The sequence below is a fragment of the Poecilia mexicana genome, unplaced genomic scaffold, assembly GCF_051168715.1.
Source record: "Poecilia mexicana isolate PSO_F unplaced genomic scaffold, ASM5116871v1 scaffold_21, whole genome shotgun sequence".
Taxonomy (NCBI): Eukaryota; Metazoa; Chordata; class Actinopteri; order Cyprinodontiformes; family Poeciliidae; genus Poecilia; species Poecilia mexicana.
In genome coordinates this window covers 13,199,340-13,220,285 of record NW_028263390.1, presented here as the reverse complement: position 1 = coordinate 13,220,285, position 20,946 = coordinate 13,199,340, and the positions used below count along the sequence as shown (strand labels likewise).

At 39.1% G+C, this 20,946-nt stretch overlaps 1 protein-coding gene across 7 annotated transcripts in view; it reads right to left on the bottom strand.

Annotated features, from left to right (window-relative positions):
* Window positions 1-20,946, bottom strand: part of nhsl1b (NHS-like 1b) — a 96,226-nt gene that overhangs the window by 11,433 nt on the left and 63,847 nt on the right. For 5 of the 7 annotated variants that reach the window (XM_014968010.2, XM_014968329.2, XM_014968256.2 and 2 more), the window contains exons 2-4: window positions 9,650-9,802; window positions 4,479-4,606; window positions 919-1,123 (exon numbers count right to left, since the gene is read on the bottom strand). In XM_014968010.2, coding sequence (XP_014823496.2) covers window positions 919-1,123; window positions 4,479-4,606; window positions 9,650-9,802 — 486 coding nt within the window. Of the gene's footprint in view, window positions 1-918; window positions 1,124-4,478; window positions 4,607-9,649; window positions 9,803-10,839; window positions 11,000-14,122; window positions 14,521-20,946 lie in introns of those variants that run through there. The other 2 variants (XM_014968411.2, XM_014968500.2) reach the window with 2 other exon arrangements.

Below are 20,946 nucleotides of genomic sequence, written 5' to 3'. Positions count from 1 at the left end.
TCTTTAAAACAAAATGGTTTGGCAATTGGTTAATGTTTATTTCTTTAAATATGAGCAACTGAGGCAGATAAAGGTAAAAAATAAAAAACATGCACATGGCAGACACAGCATGACATGAAGTGTGCACATCCACACAGACAGTGCTTTGTGCCCCTCTCACTCTCTGCCTAGTTTCCCTTCAGGAAGACTGAAATGTCAGAGTAAACTCCCGTTCTCTGTGCTGTGTGGCTAGCTGGTGACAAGCTGCGGCGCGTCAGGGAAGCTGGATTTGATAGGAGGCCAGATAGTGTCTCTCAGGCTTCTCCTCAAAGTGACAGTAAAGTCTCTGATCTCTCCACGAGTCTGCATGTGCGCTTTGGAAGTTCGCTCGGCGACCTGAAGTGACAGCAGCCAAAGTCGATACTAAATGAGTGGAGTGAGACCAGATTAGGCTCTGATTAGTGTCTGCGGGAGCAGCTGTGGGTAAATAATGAATAGTGGAAGAATACAAATAATAGGAACGCTTCCATTTATGTTTTAAACACCAAATCTTGCTAAATGAGATGTTCCTATTGGACAGCAGTGGAATACAAATGACATGCTAACATGGTTATGTCAACATGTTTTGCTGTGTGTCAAAAACGATGGGGATCTGACAAAGTCAGCAAGAATCTTCGGCCTCTGGATAAGCTGTCGACAGATTTTCACACACAAACACTCACTCACACATGCATAGAGGAAAGGTGAAGGTCAAACCCATTCAGGTAGGATGGAATAGGAGATGGAAAGTAAACCTCCGTGACCGACAGATTTATTTATTTTTGCCTAAGTGATGCGATACAGTTCCTGATTAGTTTCTATTCAGCTCAGAGAGAAAAAGAAAGAACAGGCGAGGGAACTTGTTTCCCTTCTGAGCTATAAGAAAACAATGTGACACACCTGTAATGTTGATGGGCACCACATCTGTGGGCACGGCCTGAGCCGCCTGCCTCATCTTCTCCTCCGGGGTCGGGAGGGGCGGAGCCTTGTTCCATACCACCTGCCCGTCGACTTCAGACGCCTCCCCCGCCTCGCTCCCACCCTGCGGCGTCGGGGATCTCACGGAGAGCTGAGATTTGTCATCCTCCGCTGACGAAGCTGTCGACTGGAGGAGGACAACAAAGCAAGAAAGGAAAGTTTAATGCGGCGGAAAATACGAAGCTTAAAAGAAACGGTGAGAAGCAGCAGGAACTAGTGCGACAAAACACGGGAGGGGAAAAAAAAATGTGACTGGAAATTAAAAAAAAAAACTCCAGATACTTGTCTTAAATCATCGATTGAAGGCTCTTCGTGGATTGACCTTTAAGTGTTTCTGCTGCTATAAAGATATTTTATGATCAGTCGGATCCAAATGAAATCAGCCTGTTGACCAAACAGCTGAAGATGGCGCAATAAAAGCTGCAGGCCAGCAGCAAGGAGAGAGATAGAATCAGTCAAGCAGTCAACTGAGCTGGAACACTAAAAGCCCTCAATCGTAAAATCGCACAGGGGAACAGACAGCTATGTTAAATTGAGCCATTAGTCACCAGCAAACCAGTCATTTTAACATCTTTGTGTTTTCATCCAGAGGAAAACAATTCCAAATAATCCTGGAGAGATCCCTCCACATTCATGGTCTGTTTGTTTGTACTGGATGCAGGGGAGGGTGATATGGAACAAATAGAAAATTTCTGAAGAAACTTAAACGGGGCCTGCCAAAGTGTGCCCGTCGGTTGGAACCCAGCGTTCTGATGCTACAAATTAGCATCAATGCTAAAGTACGCTGCAATGTACTCAATAGCATGTGGAGAATCACAAGCATGTTGAGTAACATGGACTTATGACATTCTGTGTGTTAAAATTAGCGTACAAGTTAAAATGAGCTAAATTGCTAACATTAGCCTAAATGCTGTCAATAGCATGTGGGGCATCGCTAGCGTATTGTTATACATTTACTTCTCCATTCAGTATACTAAGCGTGACTAATAAAGAAGAAAAATAGCTAAAATTTATTTTTAGGGAAAAGGCTAATGCTAATGGGGAGCAGTGAAATCTAATGTTTGTGCTAATGTTAATATAATATTAACCGAAAAGAGAGATGCAACTTCCATCATGAATATAGATTAGCCAAAAATCCCATAAATTAGAATGAAATACTGCTACAGCCGGTGGGCGCCGGAAGTAAGACCCACAATCGTTTCCCAAGTAAGAAAAAAAAAGAAAGAATTCCTTTAAGATTAACTTATTTTGTTGATCCGGAACGCTTTAAAAATAATTAACTATTTGCATAGTGAATATTTATTGTCAATGGTGTTAAACTTTTGAGTGAATGTGGTGTTCGATATTCAGTGTGGCAAATTTATAAATCTTAAGCTTAGCTCCAGTTTGTGGAGTCCACACACCACTGACCAGAAACGCTTTCTCAGCCAGAAAGGAGCTGATCTCCGATTCGCTAAGGCTGGAGTGCTAAATGTGCTTTCACACTCTCTTCACTGTAGTTTGTATGAAACTGTTTTTAGATTGCTTTTTTTTTTTTCTTTCTTCCACCCACTACAGAGGGATGATTAGTTTAACTCAACCAATTCAGACAACCAACTCAGTGATTGGAGGACAGAAAGAAAAGCTACACAAACAAACCCAGGCTGATTCCGAGAGGCGAGGAAGAAGAAACGCTGACCACAAGTAAAGGACTTTTCTCAGTTTGATCATGTTGGCTATCCGGTGCTGCCAATGTTGACAGGCCAAGATGTTTAGGTTCATCTTGTTCATGTTCTCCCTTCTTAGAATAATGTTAGGCTTTAGTTAGACATCAGAATGAGGCTATAAGCTCCTGGTAATCCTTTGAAATCAATTTTAAGCATTGCAGTTTTATTTGAAAAACTGATTATTGGGTTTACTTTAAATACATTTTGAATCCCGAGGATTATACAATGTGCTTTACTGGACAGGAAAACTATTTACTCTTCAGATAGATTTTAAATTATTACAAGTCTGACTGATTTAAAAACCTTAATATAATATAAAGTAGTTTTAGCTCATCACTGGTTACAGTTTTTGGCAATTATTCCTCATATGCAAGTCTAGGAAGTCTAAAAAAATGTGAAAACAGGAGCTTAATGAGGGATTATTAGGCAAACAAGGTAACAGAACAAGGGAAGGGCAATTTTAGGGGGGGGGAAAGCAGAGCGGTACTTTGGTAACAAGAGTGGATTGTTTTCTGCATTTTCTCCAGGTTAAACATGAACCCAGTTTCCCTTTCCTAAACAGACTGTCAGGTTGAGTTAGGATCAGGACAACAAGTACTGACGGCAGGGAAAGGAGAGGGCAGACAGCAGAACGGACGACAAGCAGACAAAGAGGGCAAGAGTGGAGTGGAACTATGGCTGGGCCTGTTGGAAGTAGGTTAGTGTGAAGAAGTGAAAATGACGAGAGAAAGGGTGACAGGTTACAATAACAGTGTTATAAAGGTCAAAGGTCAGAGCATCCTTAAACTGCAAAATAGAAGTAAGCTGGAACATAAAGTCCAAGGAGATAAATACAGAACTTAGAAAATTTACTTTATACTGGTGACAGAGTACATGAGTAACAAATTAAAAATTTCATGACCAAATCTCATACTTTTCCAGACTCAAATTAAAGTTCTCTATCCAATCGTATTTATTTATTTTTTTTAGCCCAAATACATTCATGCTTAAAACTGAATTTATTTCAAATAATTCTATTGCGACTACACCTCAAACGCAACACTTTTAAAACAAACTTGCAGTAGGACTGATGGACGGCTACGTAAATTTAAATGCTATAATTTAAATTTAAATGACGGCTACGTAATTGTATTAACAAGGGGATCAATTAAAATGTGTCGTCCCCGTAAGCTTGGACATACAAATATTTTATTTTATTCTCCGTTTATCACATCTACCAAGAGTTATAACATAGTTGGTCTGTTTCAGACTATATTCTGTTTATATTATGCGCCATTTACAAAATACGTTCAATAATCACAAGTATTAAAGAAAACTTACTTTGTTTAGCTTCATAACCCTTGTTGCTCTTGTTTGTATTTTCTATTTGCGCTTTTTTTCTAAAATTTTTTCTCTATTACTGCAATAAAATCGCTATGAACAAAAAGCACACCACTCCAAGTCTGTACAAAAACGAGTATTAAGTGACCGACACTATTTCTGAAAAGCTAAATAGATTAGCAACTCAGAAATGTCTGAAAATATGTATTTTTCTTTCTAGCCACTAGAGGGCAGACTAAGCTTGATTTCAGGCTTTCATAGCAGGCTTCTGCAGAACATGCTGAGATCATTAAATCATTTCAATCAGTGAGTTTCACAGCATGGACACTGCAAAGGCAAAGAGGATTATTATGGTCACAAAGACCACAATAAGAAATCACCTTACACCGCACTGCTAATTCAGCAACTTTGCTAATGTTAAAGACAGCATGTTAACTTCCACATCTACACACATACCTTTCTGTCATTTTCATCATCCTCGTCATCCTGTAGGCTGCTGGTGGACTGTTTGGGGTCAGAGAAAGTGGGACCCTGAGAGTAGTACTGAGAGCTCCGGAAGCCATCTTTCCTCAACTTATCACATTCTGGAGGACAAAGACAGATAAAAAGCTTTTTTTAAAAAAAAAAAAAATCAGTGGCTGTAAGAAGCTGACACCAAGGTGTGTTCATGGCTAGCTGACAGCATTCCTACAGCTTGAGTAGAAATGTACAATTAAGATTGCACACTTTTCAGTTTACAAAGAGTTTGTCTCAAATCAAGGCACTTAACTCAATTTTAGCAACAACTGGTGAACGGAGATCTGTTAAGATAGACAATATTTCTATAGGGATCGAACATCATTTTAACTTATTCAAATACCAGCAATAGAAACACTTGCTGCTCTGAGTTGGATTTTATAACCTATGACCAAAAAGAGAAATCTTGGGTGTTATGAACTGTCTTCTAGCACACTTTTTTTTCCTTCCATTGAATTTCCTTATAATACGTTTGGACACAGCACTCTGAGCCTCTTCAGTATTGACCTTTGAGGTAATACCTCAAAGGTCAGGAGGATATTGTTGACTGTCTGCTGGAAAATCAGCAATCTACCCAGGATTCAATATGAGCCATTGCTGACCATATCAATACAAAAATCATTCTTGTCTAATGTGATGCTCTTATTTTGAAAGAAACCGAATTTAGTTTTTACATTGTATGAACACTTTAATCATTAAAATCAATACAAAAAGTTTTTTTGAGACTGATGAATCTTTTCTGACTTAAATTACTCAAAGTAACTAATTATTTTTTAATGTATTGAGATTACAACACATTAAATATTGAGCTTTTCATCTATCACCCCTATTTTATATGGCACACATATCTGCTAAGAACATTTTCTGTTGTCCAAAGAGGGAAATATTGTAATCTGAGCTTGTTTTGTACATCTGACAGTTGTGTGACTGTGATCCCTTTTGTACTCTGCCAAGTGCTGCTTCTGTGTCTTTTTGTCACCACCTGCTGTCATGAGGACATGATGTGCGTGAGTGTGTGTGTGTGTGTGATCTGAAGAGACGTGTACTTGTTTATGTGGAAGCAGAGGAGGTGATATCAGTTTCAGTCTGTCACACACAGATGGCAGAACCATCCCTCTCTCCCCTGCTTCCTCCTGTTCACTCAGGGGGCATTTAACACATTGTTGCTCTGTTTGTCAGTGTCTGCAGTTTTCCTTTTTTTTTTTTTTTTTTTTACTAGCGCATCCTTTGTTTTGCTTTTTTATCGCACAACTTTTTGAGTATAGCGCACCTTATGTATTCAAAATCAAAAAACTCGATTTCAATCAACTTGCTTGAGCCTCGATTTAATGTCACATCAACCAACATCCGCTTTTTAAAAAAAATATTTTCTTTTTACCCCTTTTGAAGCTTTGCTAATTAAGACGAATGTAAAAATAATAATTAAAAAAAAGGCTTTTACTTTATATACTTGTTTGTTTTTGATACACATGCAGAACCTCTTGATGAATTCTGGCTGCGTATCAAAGTGAGCCCACCTTGCTATTAGCTTGGCACCTCGGAGATCCTCCTTTTGATCCCGTTTTATGTTTAATTCATCCCCATAGCTAATTACAGACTATCCCCGATGGAGAGACACACCGATGCATGTATAATACTGTCAACTAATGGAGCCTGATGGGGCCAGCACACAGAGCTAATGTAAGAACAAGCTGATGAGGTGCCAGTCAGTGAGATGGGAATTAGAAAAGGATGATGGTAATTAGGAGGATGACAGAGAGAGATTGGTGGAACATGATTTAGGATGGCTGATAAAAAAAAATACACCAGAGAGAAGTGCTTCTAGTTGCTAGGCAGGATGGAGGAAGAAGCAAAAGAATAAAGCAAGTAAAAGATGTTCCGTTTGTTTCAAAGAATGACTAGATACGCTGTCTAAGAAGTATTTTACATAATTATAGCTAAACTATTACATCATCACATCTTATTTCTTTTCTTTTCTTTTCTTTGTTGGTGAATGTACAAACCTATCCAAAGAAAACAAACAATCTGCCAAAAACCGCTAAACAATTATCAGATTAACTCTGAGCAATTATATTCTAATGCACAAGCAAAGATTTCTACAGGACGGTGCAACATTGCCACGGTTTATGTACTAAATGCATTATAACTGTACTTTTTCTTTTCCCTGTACTTGCAGCAGGTAGGACAAGCCACTCATTCACACTTTAATCTGTGTAATAATTTTCCATGTTTTAGGCCCAGTCCACTCCAACGCAGATATTTCTGCTGATAGTCTCTGTTTACACTTCCTGTACACATGCATGTTTATTTTTTCCCATTCAAAAAAAAAAAAAAAAAAAAAAAAAAAAAAAACTTCCATAAAATGGAAAATTAAAAAAACCAAACAAAACACACAGGCATGTGTTTAAAGGTGTATGCTGGTGGAGCGGTTTTTAGATTTTAGTGAAAATGTGTAAAACTCTCCTGTATTCTGTTGTTCCAGAAGCTGAACTCAAATAATTAAGTTTCCTCCATGCAATTCAGTTCTTGAAAGCACTGAATATGATTATATTTAAATATTTTTGACTAAAACACTTTATATTAATATCCCAACGACTGAAGAATCGGAAGTTCATTAACTTCAACCGGCTCACAAGTTTCATCATGTGAAAAGGCCTCATTTTGGTGTCAGACGGACACAAAGTATTGATTATTCAGAAATGTGGAGCAGTAAGCAGGGTCATGTGTCTATATTAATGTTCTGTAGCTGGTTGGAAACTGCGACCAAATCTTATTTAATTAACCTTCTTTCCCCTCATTTACTCTTGCCCTAAAGCATACAGTAATTTCCTCTGGGTCACAATCCAACCACAACTTTATAATAATGAAAAATATGAACCATTTTGTGCAATAACGATTGCACAAAGATACAAAAATTAAAGTTTATAACACTCAATAAAGATTGTAATTTTCTTTTCACCTGCTTTTAATGTTAAATGTTTGTATTGTCATTTGAAGTTACATATTTTTGTTAATTTTAAGAGAATTCTGAATCCAGAGGTGTTTTTGGTTTTAGAAAAAAAAAAAAGGAAAATTGTTCACTCTTCAGACCTATTTCAATAAACTGATTGATTTAATATAATTTAATGAGATTTTGACTTACTCAAACTGCAGGGATGCGTGTTTGTGTGTGTGAGACTGAAATAAAAGATATCAATCACAGCTTGTGACAATAAGGTATTGATTAGAGAACAGTAATGTATTTTAAGTCATCGACTATTAAACTGAGTGTGAAAAGATGCATGGAGGGTATGAAAAGTCAGATTGTTGATGATATTAAAAGCCCAAAAGTACAAAATGGTGACATATGGAAGGTCTTTTTAGCTAGAAAACTGAAATTACAGTACAAAGTTGTGACTGATGTGCGGTCATCAACAAAGTCTTGCAGGCCTCCTGGAATTGGACAGGAACTTTCGTTGGACACCTGTTGTCTGTCAGATGGGACACCTGGGGGTTTGGGACGGTGTTTGGTTATGGGGGTTTCCACTCAGGTGATGTTTGCGTGGTTTTCTGCTTAGCAACATCAATATTTCAGGGAGTAATATCTATTAGTAATAGTTCAAGGGTGAAACAAAAAATGGGAAAAGAATCAGCAGCGAGACAGGGACTCCAAAAACTGAAAGCATCATGTTACAACTGCTTGTTCCCCATTTGCTCCGATTTCCCACCATTAACTCCAACACACAAGGCCAGACCAGAGTGTAAACGTTCTGTTTACAGTATTTAGTAGTTCAGCACACACACACACACACATGCACGCACACACACCTGCATGGACTGCATCGACTTTTCTCACGGTTATCTGAGCAATGAGGCGATAAGGAGGATTTTCCAAAACGTCTTAGCAAAACCAGTTTCGGGATTCACCGGTATTCCTGCTTCCCTTTCTGGGAAACTGATGATTTTATATGCACTGTTGTGTCTGTGCTGCAATTTGACTGCATGTGTTTACTGAGCAACAAAGGTGTGCCTTGTCGCGAAGTGCACCGGACAAACAGGAAGGAGGAGGATCTCACAGTGTTGTGTTGCTGGATAAACACAAAATGACGTGTTTGGACATTTTTTACTGTGTCGCACACAAAGACTTGTTGCCTTGACGCAATGAGAAATGCTGATCTCTGTCTACTGTTCTAGTGGTCAAACTTAGATAGAGCTAGTAACACATTTAGCCAGTAACACATTTATAATTACACAGAAAACTTGTCCTTTTCAAAGTTTAAATATCGTGAATCATTTGCATTTTGTTGTTTTTTTTTTTTATGACAAATCTATCGTCAGAGCTAGAAATTAAACAGCACCTTTGCTTATGATAAATACCTATTTTAAAAATAGGCTAAATGTAAATTATTTCAAGTTAATTTACATTCTCTCCTTTGACACTCCCTTTTCACAAGGGAGAAATTCAAATCATTCAAGAATAAACAGGACTATTTAAAGGATTATCGTTTGCTTTTCATTTGTTTGATTTTGATTTTATGATTCATAAATTCATAGGAAAATATGAGGACATGAAACCTATATTAAAATAGAGATGCAACAAGAAATATAATGTAATCAGAATATTGACACCTGGTTCAACCCTGAACAGTGAGAAGCTGGTTGGACACCAGTTTGATCTTTGTCCGGTTACTGAATGGACCATATTAAACACAAGCAGGTTGTGTTGGCAGTTATGCTCTTCAATGTGAAGGTTGCTACTGAAAGAAGACGCCTCCATGTAAGCCACTTTCACTATTATTGAGTTGTTTGAACTGTGTTTTCCAAGTCGCATCAAGACATGTCTACGTTTTATTCAGGCTGCAAGAGAGCGAGAGAGAGCAAGGCTTTCATTGGATAACAGGAAGGATGAACAAAGAGAAGTAAATCTTTCAACCTCACTCACTGAACATGCTAGCTTCAACAGCCTTTAAATGAATGCTCTACTTACTCTATTTTTTATGCAACTGATGTTAACTGCCATAAAAAAAATGAAAAAATATTACAATCAATGGACGACCTAAGAAATAGTCTAACAGTGCATATTTTGCAGCTTTTGTCAAGGCGTTTCGGTGTTTAATTTAGGTGACATTTACCTCGCAAAGCAGTCTTAAGGTTGACTTTTGCCTGCCGGTGAAGGTCTTCTACACAGGGCGGCCTGCTGCCGGGGAGGAAGACGTTCTCCTGTTGATGCCAGGGAGCCGTGTAGTGGACCGTCCATTTGCTCTCCTCGTCCAGGTTAGACACAGCTGCAGAAACAACAAACATCAGGTTATGAACTTTGTTGAATTACCTGTGTGAATTATTTTGCACCTAAAATACCAAGTCCCACCATCCATTTTCTCTGGGGAATTGTAGTATTATTGACGAAAACAATCAAAAATGCTAATGTAAAGTCATTATGATTTTTTTTTTTTTTAATCAAGAAGGGTGAAATTCGAGAAATATCAATGAATTTGTGCCTCGGTATATCTCCTCTAAGAGAGCATTTTGCCACTTCTCTCTCCCAGTGTTACTTTGGTTTGGTCAGGGACGTTTTTTACTACAGTAAATTATCCCAAATAGTATCTAGAAGCACAATAAACTGAAATAGGTTGTAGTATAAAGTCTTTATAAGGCAATATACAAATGATCTTTGAATTTTGAGCGTTTTAACAGTTACTCGTCTCCACAGTTTAAGAAAATATGGAACTGCCTAGGGAAATAAGCTAATTACCAATGCTTAGTTAATGGGTAAAAAAAAAAAGTTTGGCTCCCAATAAGAAATGGGTATGGGACGAGATGAAATGGCAAAGTGTGGGTATGAAATAAGGGTATAAATTGGTAACGACTGAAAGTGATTGAAGAGTTTGTTTACACAAACTGATGGAAAAGAAGGAAAGAGAGGATTTAGGTGATCTTCTAAAGAGGTGCCAGACTCCCCTCCATCAACTCGACACTTATTTGAGACATCGCAAAAAAGTTTCACAAGTCAGAGGGGGAGGAGAGTTACAGGACTGAACTAAAACCTCTATTCAACCAAGCCCTTTTCAACAACAAAATGTTCCTCCAAGAGACAGATGTTGTGAAATGTACAGCATTGTTCCAAACAGAAAACTAGCCAGACTGAAAAATGCTCACTATAGATAACCTTCAAACTCCGTCTACGTGCCTTTTATCAGACAGACGTTTTCTTCACGCCACTGGAATGAAGGAATTTCTTCCTAATCTGTGCATCCATTTCCATCAGTAGCCACCACTACCTCCCTTAATGAATGAAAATTTGATTTGGACTCGTTAAGCTTACCAAGTGAGCGCAGCCAGGCCAAGGTGGGTGACTGTGGATGTAGAATTAACTCCATTTAGAGCAGCAACTGTTTCGCCTTCATGACCACTACGACTCTGAGAGATCGGCACAAGTCCCGACCGGAGAAGGATGAAGGGGGCCGGATCACAGCAGTGGATGTAGGTGTGGGGAGTGTTTTTGTTCTTTCCTACACAGGTGCAAATGAGCCACAGCATGTGTGTGTGTGTGTTGGGGGTGGATGGAGGAACTAGTGGGTCAGAGGAGGGGGGGGAGAGGGGCGTAGAGCTACAAATGAGTCGTTAAATAACATGTAGTTGCTTTGATATACAGTTAAACTTTTACTATGTCTCAACACTGATCATTACAAAAGGTGCTTCTGTGTGTTTGACATTCATGAATTAATGTCTTTCTACCTCAGAGAAAATTGGTAGCAACTCTTAAATTCGGCACCTTCATGCCTCCACAGCTCATTCATAAACGTTCAACCATTCACCGCTTAAATGCTGAAGAGAAGGTTCATTGTAATTATTCATGTCCCGTCTCCATTACTTCTTTTTATCAGTTCCTCCATATCTGCTACGCGTGCTTTGCATGTGGTCATGTTGAATTGCAAATGGCCGGTACAGGCGAGGAGTCTGGGTTCCCGCCGCTCAACATTATTGTTGTCAAGTAGAACAGTAACATGGGTGAGCTTTAAAACCAAAATTTTTAAAAGTGAGGCAACACAAGCATGGCAAATGTGGAGATTCACGCTGATTGGTTACCATCGCAACAGAAGGTTTTTCTAGGGGTAGGTTTCTGGAGCCCTTATTGCTCTATTGCGACTCCACAGCATTTACCAAAGTAACAACAAATTATCAGGGTAGAATTTTTAAATGAAATGTTGTGGTGAGAGGTTGCCAAGCACTTTGAACTGGTTTAATTTTTTTTAAACATTATGCTATAGTCATTTCTGCTCATAGGAGACTTTGTTCCAGAAAAGTTGGTTTTGTCTGTTGAACTTCAGGAAAACGGCAAAGCAGCCAAAATGGAGTTTCTATAAATCAAGGCTGAAGACGCGCATTGCCGTTGAGCAACAATAACTGGAACACCGATCAATATATGTGATGTAAATTTGGAAGTGATTACCATGATGGATGGCATTTGATACAATTAGTTACTGTTTTATCTTTTTAGCATGCAGGGTTTCCCACAGATGGGCTACCAGTCTTTACTTGCGCCCCCACCAGGTTATGCATTGTTTGTTAATTTATTTTTATTTTATTTATTTATTTTTCATTTGCCTGATTTCAGACTTTATAGTTGGTTACCTAGTGATATTTTTCAGATTTCCTGTCAACTTTAAAAAAAATTTTTTTTTAACCCAACAGCGCAACAACCCATCCAACAGGTGGGTTGTTGGATGGCTGCCCTGGCACCAGCGCCAACAAAGCTTAGCAAGTTTTCTGGGGGAAGCCCCGAGCATGTAAAACACTTTGAACGGCCTTGTTACTGAAACATGCTACACAAGTAAACTTGCCTTGACTTGACTAGATGTTAAGTCATTAGTCTGTTTACAGAAATCTATGAGCAAAGAATGTAAATCCTTTATTCAAATGTAAAAGTTTAGCGCTTAAGCCCTTCATTTATTTATGAAACACAAATAAATTATGGATCATTAACAGATTTTTAAGTAAAGCACATTTGCTGCTCCAAGTTTGTGTCATTTAGACTCCTTTTGAAGTGTCTTTCAGGCATTATTAATAAAAGTATGGGAAAACTCTGTCGTGACAAAAATACTCAAATTATTTTACACCACAACTTGCATCAGATCATCCCTCAGTAGACTGTGAATAAGGGCTGATTTTAAGCTAATCAAAGATTTCACATTCTCCTTTATTTTTCTGTCGCTCACACGCACACACACACACGCACGCACGCACACACACACACACAGACGGGACAGGTAGCCCCCTCCCCCAGCCTCCTCTCCTACCATGGGTTTTGAAAAGAGTAGTGACCAGACCAAGGACATGGAGACTGGGGACACAAAGCCTGTATTGTCCCACCGCATCAGTCTCCACATCAGGCGATTCAGTGCCACAATAGCCCCTAACTCCCAAACACACACACACATAGGACACTGGCGCATAAGTCTTTTTGAAAGTTCAGTAATCCCTCTGTCCACTGACATCCCAGCCCTCCCTAGGCTCCTACCATATAGAAACTGGGAGAAAAGAGGCTAGTGAGAAGTTTGAGGAGAATGTTATGAAAACCGGTAATGAGAAACAGGCTGCAGGACAATGGGAACATGGTGGACAGAAAACAGTTTGTACAATATCTATGTTCCCTACACTAAGTCCTTTATTTTGCTACCCTCAAATTAATACAAGTTACTGACATTTAAACTACATTCATGGTTCTCCACCTGCAGACCCAAATCAAACTGGTGGGACTGGAGACGTTTTCAGTTGTACTCCAGAAAAAATATGATACAAATTCTTTGCAAACAACCAAAGAAACTTTGCAGCGATTAAGTTTGATGTGTGAAATAAAAGTTGCCGTAAACTACTAAGAATATCTTGGAGAAACATCTTGAGCCCAACATAAAAATTAACTGGTCATTTATTTTCCAGGGTACAAAATATGCTGCGAGGGAGCTTTTATTTTAACAAGTGAGAAAAGTAAAAGGTGGAGGTAATGATTAACAGCACCTCAGCCTCAACTTTGACACAAATATAAGCTATAAATAACCTGCAGATAAACTTTTCAAGCAGCTTGTCCTGCGTCAAGGAGGTTTAAGTCCTCACGTGCGTAGTACACACTCATTGATTAAAGTCGTGCAATATTATCCTAAGAGTATTAAGCAGTTTACTTCATCTGTATGCTACATATGACTTTAGTATTTTCTTTACTGAATAAAGAACAAAAACACTACATTATCTCTGAAAGTGAAAGGAATCCAAATCATCTGTTGTGATTTAAAGTATCTTCATTTCCTTATCAATGCTGCGTATCAGTACCACAAAATCTTTAACCAAAGTTTACCTGGTAACAGGGTGAAACACAGCGGAGGCAGCGGTAAGGCAGAATGGCCACATTAGTTGTAATGAAAATCATTTAAAGATTATTAATTCAAGTATTTGTTGTTTTTTTCCCCCCTTTTGCAGAAGTTAAAACATGAACAGCTGCCGGAAATCCATATACAGAGCCAAAATGTTGTTTTAATCTGATGACAAACAGCAAAAACGTTTAAGATGTAGCCGTTTTCAGCATCCAAAGGAAAAAGAAGAGATAATCTTACCCTTCCTCTTGAAGTACTTAATTACAGATTTCAACGAGGTCCCAATGAACACCATTATTCCGACTGAGTGTGATATTCTTTAAAAAAAAAAAAAAAGTGGCAGAAAATCAACCAAATCCTGGAATAAAACAGGGTTATAGGAAGATGAAGAGGACGCTCACATTCTCACAAGTCCACGCGGGCGTCTACTGTGCTGACAATACGTCTCTAACCCTACATCGCTCTACAAACACACACACGGTCCACCACTCCCCCACCCATCATCAACACTACCACGCCTCCAGCAGCCAGTCCAGTCCTCAGAGAGACACACACACACACAGCGGAGGGGGGCAGCCCCGGCCCCTCTCCTTCTCTGTGTGATGGTTACCAAGGAGTTCTGGCAGCCCAACCCTTTACTTCTCATCATTACAGATTCTTCTGCAGCATCTTCGTGCATCTACGCTGACAGAGCTGAAAGTCAAAGCTTTTTGTTAAAGCGCACAAGCTTTGACAGCTGATAATTATTCTAATATGTTTAGTTTTTTTTTTCTTTCCCAAGCTTTCCAACTTGCTCTATGACTAAAACTCTATAACATCAGGACACTTAGACACTCCTACTACCTGGAAAATAACATGCATCAAATCACTGCAGTCACATTTATCACGTTTAATTTAATATTAACGAGCAATTTTTAACTCGTAAAAAGACCTTTGTGTCTTTTCAAATAAACTCATTTCCCTCTATCTGGCTGTCCCTGATTGCTGTGTTCACATAAAACCATCGCATCTGTGCTACATAAAAATGGACCCAACGTCCAATCTGTGCAGAGTCTGTAGCACACGGACTCCAACACCACTCTTTCAGACACACACCCATTAGTTTAGCACAGCCCCTCCTTTAGTAGCCGTATTTAATTTCAGCCAAAGCGGTTGAAAAATAAAGGGAGGTGAGGCTGAAGAGGTGCAACAAGAGCTCGAGTCAGACAGCAAACGATCCCCGACTTTGTGTAGAAAGGCTTTCGGTTCTCACTGCTTTCTGCATCGCTCATCAGCGCTTTCAGTTCAGCTTTAAAATGCAGAGACAAAAGAATGCTGGCAATTTGTCAGAAGATCGTTTACAAAGCTTGTTTCTCTAAATTCTTAAACCTTAAAAAAAAAATTAGGTTTAACTGGAAATGATACCAAAAACTATGCCTGATGACACTTAAAGAAAGTTAGTGAAAACATCAGCGAGTGCCCCTGTAATTTCAGAGTTTCATATCATTAAACTAATAAAAAAAAAAAAAAAAAATGCGTAATGAGCCAACAATTCAGTGACCCAAATTTAGTTAAAATTATCAAGTGGCTGTAAAAAACTGAGCAGGGAATGACAATCCCAATAAGACGCTCCTTAACCAGAAAGAAAACACATTCTCCAGTATCTTCATGCTGTTCTACACAATCTGTAATTCTTGTTTTGTATAATTCAAGACACCTCTCTGTATTAAGCAACGAAGAATGCCAACACCATAAATTATTTACAGCGTGGAGGCTGTTATTGTGTGAAGAAGACTGACCCTCGATTTGCTATTGAAAATGCTGGATTGAAAATCTCAGAGTTAAGAAAAGGGTCTACCCTCTGCAGACTGCGCACACCGACACAGATGTTTACAGTTGGCGATGCCGTTGGCGCTAATTGCACTAATTGCCAACACGAGATGCTAAAGAGATCTCAAACTGTACGGTCGCCATTGATGCATGATGGCTGACATCTATGGTCTTTAAAAATGAATTGAAATAGGCTAAAATCAGCATAGGCAAGACAAAAACCTACAAAAATCTGAGCTCGCACACAACCAGTAAAGACTGATTTTGCAGTGTTAAGAGTTGGGTAGTTAAAACCAAGCTTGTACAATGCTGAGCTATAGAAAACATTCTTGACTACAACTTTGATGTCTCACATCATTGTAATGCTGGACTTTAAGCATTTAATCAGACTTAAAAAAAAAACAATCTGATATTTGGATATGTCCTTAGGTTTCTTTGAAACTTTGAAAATATCACAACAACTTTACATTCTGCATCATACATGAATTAATCAATGCATTACTAAATAACCATACACAACCCTATTTTAGACAGCGAGCAGCGTGGAAGCATTAAGATCTTTGCAATAATGTTACCTTCGTGTTTTGCTGATAACCTTTCATGCATGTACACTGTACCTCACCATGCTCGGCACGCGTACAGTATTAGTGTAATTTATGCAGACGCGAGCTCAAGCAGCTTCTGTCATTAGAGGGCCTATTGTTTCTGCAGGAGGCGTTAACAAGCACGCACCCACTGTCTGACAGTCAGGTCAACATCTCTATCTGCTGATGGAGCGAATCTTCGAATCTAGGCCACCTCCTGGATTAGGGATATCCATTCATACGTTCATCTGCTGCGCCTCGCTGAAGAATGGAAGCCCCCACTTTAGCCCAGCCGAAACACTATAAATCTTTCATCTGTTCATACTCCAAGCAGCATATGAAGGAAGCCTAAAGACTGTCTGGAAACCCTAGGGCCGAGGGAAAAAAAAGAAGGAGAAAACAGATTAATACGATTAATGTTATTAAAAGGGAGTCCTATTAATATTAGTCCTTAGACATTTACTAAATTCAGATTATAAAAGCGTAAGCGGTTGTAATCCTTTTTCACACAGCCAATCAGTTTAGTCAACAAATAGTGAAAATTACTTGCTATGATTTTCAGGAAAATTAGCTTAAATCTTGAATTTCTTCTCCAACTGAAACCAGAGGCGCTTCAAAAAAAAATGTGGTGACAGGAAGGCATTTAAATTTGCTCATTAAATTGTTTAGCAGTTGTGTGTTAAAAACCCTTTTAGCATCATATCCCATGGCAACACTGCTGCCATCTTTAAATACTTGAAACGCAGTCATGTCAAAAGTTGGCGATGAAAAGAAAGAGGGAGAAATCAGTGAGAGGCAATGTCTTAACGTCTCAGTGATTTACTGCGGCAACAGAGACCAGGCAAAGACCAATGAAGGACCATGGATCTTCCTCCTGTCGCTGGGCTCGTATTTTCTTTGTCTTTCCCATCTTGTTTTCACACCCCATTTGGATCTCCCCGTCAACCTGGCAGAGGCAGCTGGACAATGTCTCTCACATTCGGGCCCGCCTGGAGAACAGTTGTCTACAAGTCGGAGGGTCGGTGGTTTAATCCCAGGGTTTCCCAGCACAAACCTCAAAGTGTCCTTGTTGGAGAAACCGAACCACACACTTTGCTGGATGTATTTATGGGTGTGTGACTGTCAACCGTTTGACCTCTGTGGAGGTTCCTGACCATGTCTAAAATCTGTCAGTTTCTGTTTTAGTATTTTAAGCACAACTTTTAATGTATAAAAACTTTTCTCCATGCAGATATTTGTACAAAAGTCATGTTTTAAATGCAGGAACAAAAAAAAAAAATCAGACTAGACGACAGATGGACAGTCGGACGCACAGATAGACTGAGGGACGGAAAATAGTGGTTGGACGGTTGGATGGAAAACAGATGATGGTTGGACGGTTGTGTGGACGGACGGACAGATGGATACGTCTTACAGTGACTTCCACGCTTTTCCATACTGTTGCCTAAAGTAGTTATCAATTTAAGGAGCTTAATAAAGCTGTAACAGCTGATGTCTAAACGGGCACAAACCTCGTCACGTCTCCCAGCATCTTTCCTAATTACGAAGAGTGAGTGAAGCCGATCCTTCAAACCCTTCAGCTCTGCCTGAACCACTTTGAGTCCAGTCCCTCCTGCCATCTCCTTTCACAAATCCCAGTTTTTCCCCCTTTTCTTCAAGTGCTTTCATGACAGCTAATGTACTCGAGTGCTATTGATTTTACCGTCCTCTCTTCTCTAGTGAATCCCCTCTAAGGCTCAAACCTTGCACGTCTTTATCTCTCCTACAGAAAAAAACAAAAATTTCCTGCTACATTTTGCATCAGTGCGAGAGCAGTTTTAATTTTCTTGCACTTTAATTTAAAAAACCCCAACTACTTTCATCACATAGACTTAACCAAAGCAGTGACTATACCAAAGAAACACATGAAGCTGTTTTGCATTTCTCTTACATTGCCTCTATATGCTTTAAATGAAAATCAATTCATAAAACGCAAAGCTGTGTATTTGTTCGCTAGCACTTTTCCATTTCCACATAATCCGAATGAGAGCTAAACAGTAAGGCTCAGTAGAAACACGATCGCTTTGCTTCTCTCACTGCTATAAAGGAAGACATGAATAATATATAAGGAATGAGTCAGAGGGGTGAGACGCACTAAAGAGGTAACATGACATGATCATGGTAGAGGAGATGAAACTGTAAACGTCTGATCGATGCAATGGACGTAGTTCAATGTGATAAGGTTCTAGAAGCAGGTCTGAGAACATTTATGGAAAAAAACATTGATCTAATAAAAAGAAAGAAAAAAGTATTGCATCTCCTCTCCTCTGGAAGTGCAATACCCTCATTGGAAACTAAGACCGAAACAACATTTTTGAAGATTTTTTCACCCTTCATAATGAAGAAAAAAAAAATAGATGAATTAAACCATGAACTAAAACTTGTGGAAAAGTCTTTGCAGATCTGCTGTTGCAGGCAGTTTTACATATAATAAAAAAAGGGCAGTTAGAAAATTTCAACTTTTAACACCAACTTTCACTAAAACCCGACACACACAGAAGGCGAGGTGACAGACAGACTCGGCTGAATAAACAAGTGCTGAAAGCTTCCCGCCCAACACTAATGATTTTACCATCAGGTAAAGTTCCCACACCACACCTCACCACACAAACACATTAATTATATACACTCCCATACCCACTTGAGTGAAATTTTCTCATTCAGCAAACCCAATATTTTCATCTCAACTCTCCTGTTTCCTGCAACTTTTCCATGTATTTCAGTTGGTATCTTCAGTTCTTCACCTTAAGCATTTTGCATTCATCCTGACAAAACTTGATTAAAATTAGAGATGCACTCATTGAGATTTTTCTTCAACAAGATTTTTATTTTTATTTTTTAGTTCCAACCTACTGATTGTATTTTTCCAATGTACTAAAGCACACACAAGAGAAACACTGAGCCACAGGTTATTTAATACAGTTTTCAGTTTTAATTCAAGCTGAAAATGTGAGATTTATAAGATGACAAAAATCCATGTTTGCTGCAAAGCTAATCTTTATCACATTTGTATCTAGCACAAAAAGCGCAGCAAAGTACACGCCTGGTGTTGATGCATTTATTGCTGAAAATTGAAGGAACACAATTCATTTTAGAAGCAAAAATTGGATTCTTTATTTCCCAAAGCAGCCGACAAAGAGCAGTTAAAATGAAACCGTGATCCTCTGGGAGGTTCTGTGTGAACATTTTTGGTACAAAGTGTAAATTTCTATAAGGTTTCTGCAGCTTAAACTCTTGATTTAAGGTGAAAAGAAGAAGAAGAACCAATTCAGCATGTGTGTGTGTTCTCTGTTGAAAGGCAGGGGGGGGCTCCTTTTATAAGCAGCTCTTCTTTTGTGATCCATGAGAAAAAAAACCTTCACATTGGAAAGACAAGCTGCTAGCTACGCCCTCCTTTTACAACCAACGTTGCAAACATGATCGGACCCGCGTTCTCCGTGTTTGTGTGGTTTCATGAAGCTGTTTTGATGTGGTGACAGGTACGTTGCTGTATTTTCTGTATTTACCCTAACACTGCAGAGTTCTCAAAAACTTAATGTGCATTCATCCTCAAGATGCCTTTTTAAAACGCCACACAATACCAACGGGGTGAAAAATCAAAGCGAAATACAAAAGGAGCAGAATTGCGCAGGAGGTGAAGTAGGATTCAAATAAAAGTTGAGAGATCATTTGATGTGGTAGGACCTCAGATCTAAAGCTCGACTGAAAAGGTAGATGTTTGAAGATTAAAAATAAAAGAAAGATGAGATAAAGGTAGCAGACGGAAAAGTCAGGGGTGGATAGTAGAGGGGAAAAAAAAAAAAGAAGAGATGAAAGTGTGAATCCAAAACACCCATTTGTAGGTCTGGATTGAATAAAAAAAAAAAATACACAGAGTAAGGCATACACACAAACATACACCATCGCCCAGCATGCTCTGCAGTCATGTCTAATTTTCTCTCCTCCAGTGTCCGACCCCAACGCTCAACAAACTCCTTTGAAATTCAAACCGGGATGAAAAGGCATGGGGGGACGGGGGGGGGGCGCGCGCACTGAGAGCAGACAGAGGATGGGGCTATCTCCGTTTGACTGTGTGGACAGGCAAAAAAGTCAAACTGTTTAGTCTAAAATGAAATCTCCCAAAACAAGGTTGAAAACAATCAGCAGGAGAATCGGAAAAATGACAAGATGCACAACCGTTGCAAATTCACTTAACAGGCCTGCTTTTGTTTCCTAATGTTCAGCGGGATAAAGGAGCAACCCAGGGAGTTAAAATGCTGTTGTTTCACAAGAAGACTGATGGATTTTTGGAGCTTTCAGACTATGTGACAGTTATGTGGCTAATTTAAGACATCTAATACCCCGTCATGGTGCATTTGTAGCCAACTGTCCCTGGCAACGCCGTTTTAAGCCACCTGCCATCTTACTTCGCTGGCTTAGCGCTGACAGGACTATGAGCTAAAACTAAAACAGCAAAAGCCAAAACTCTAGACGTCTGTTATGTTATCAAGAGGCACAAGGACATTTTTTTTTTTTCTGTCGTGCATAACTAGATTGACCATCTGGAGATTAAAGTTTAATGCCATCTACACAGGCCTACCAGTGGTCCAGTAATTACTGGCTAAATAAAAAGAAAAATGTTCTGCCCTACCA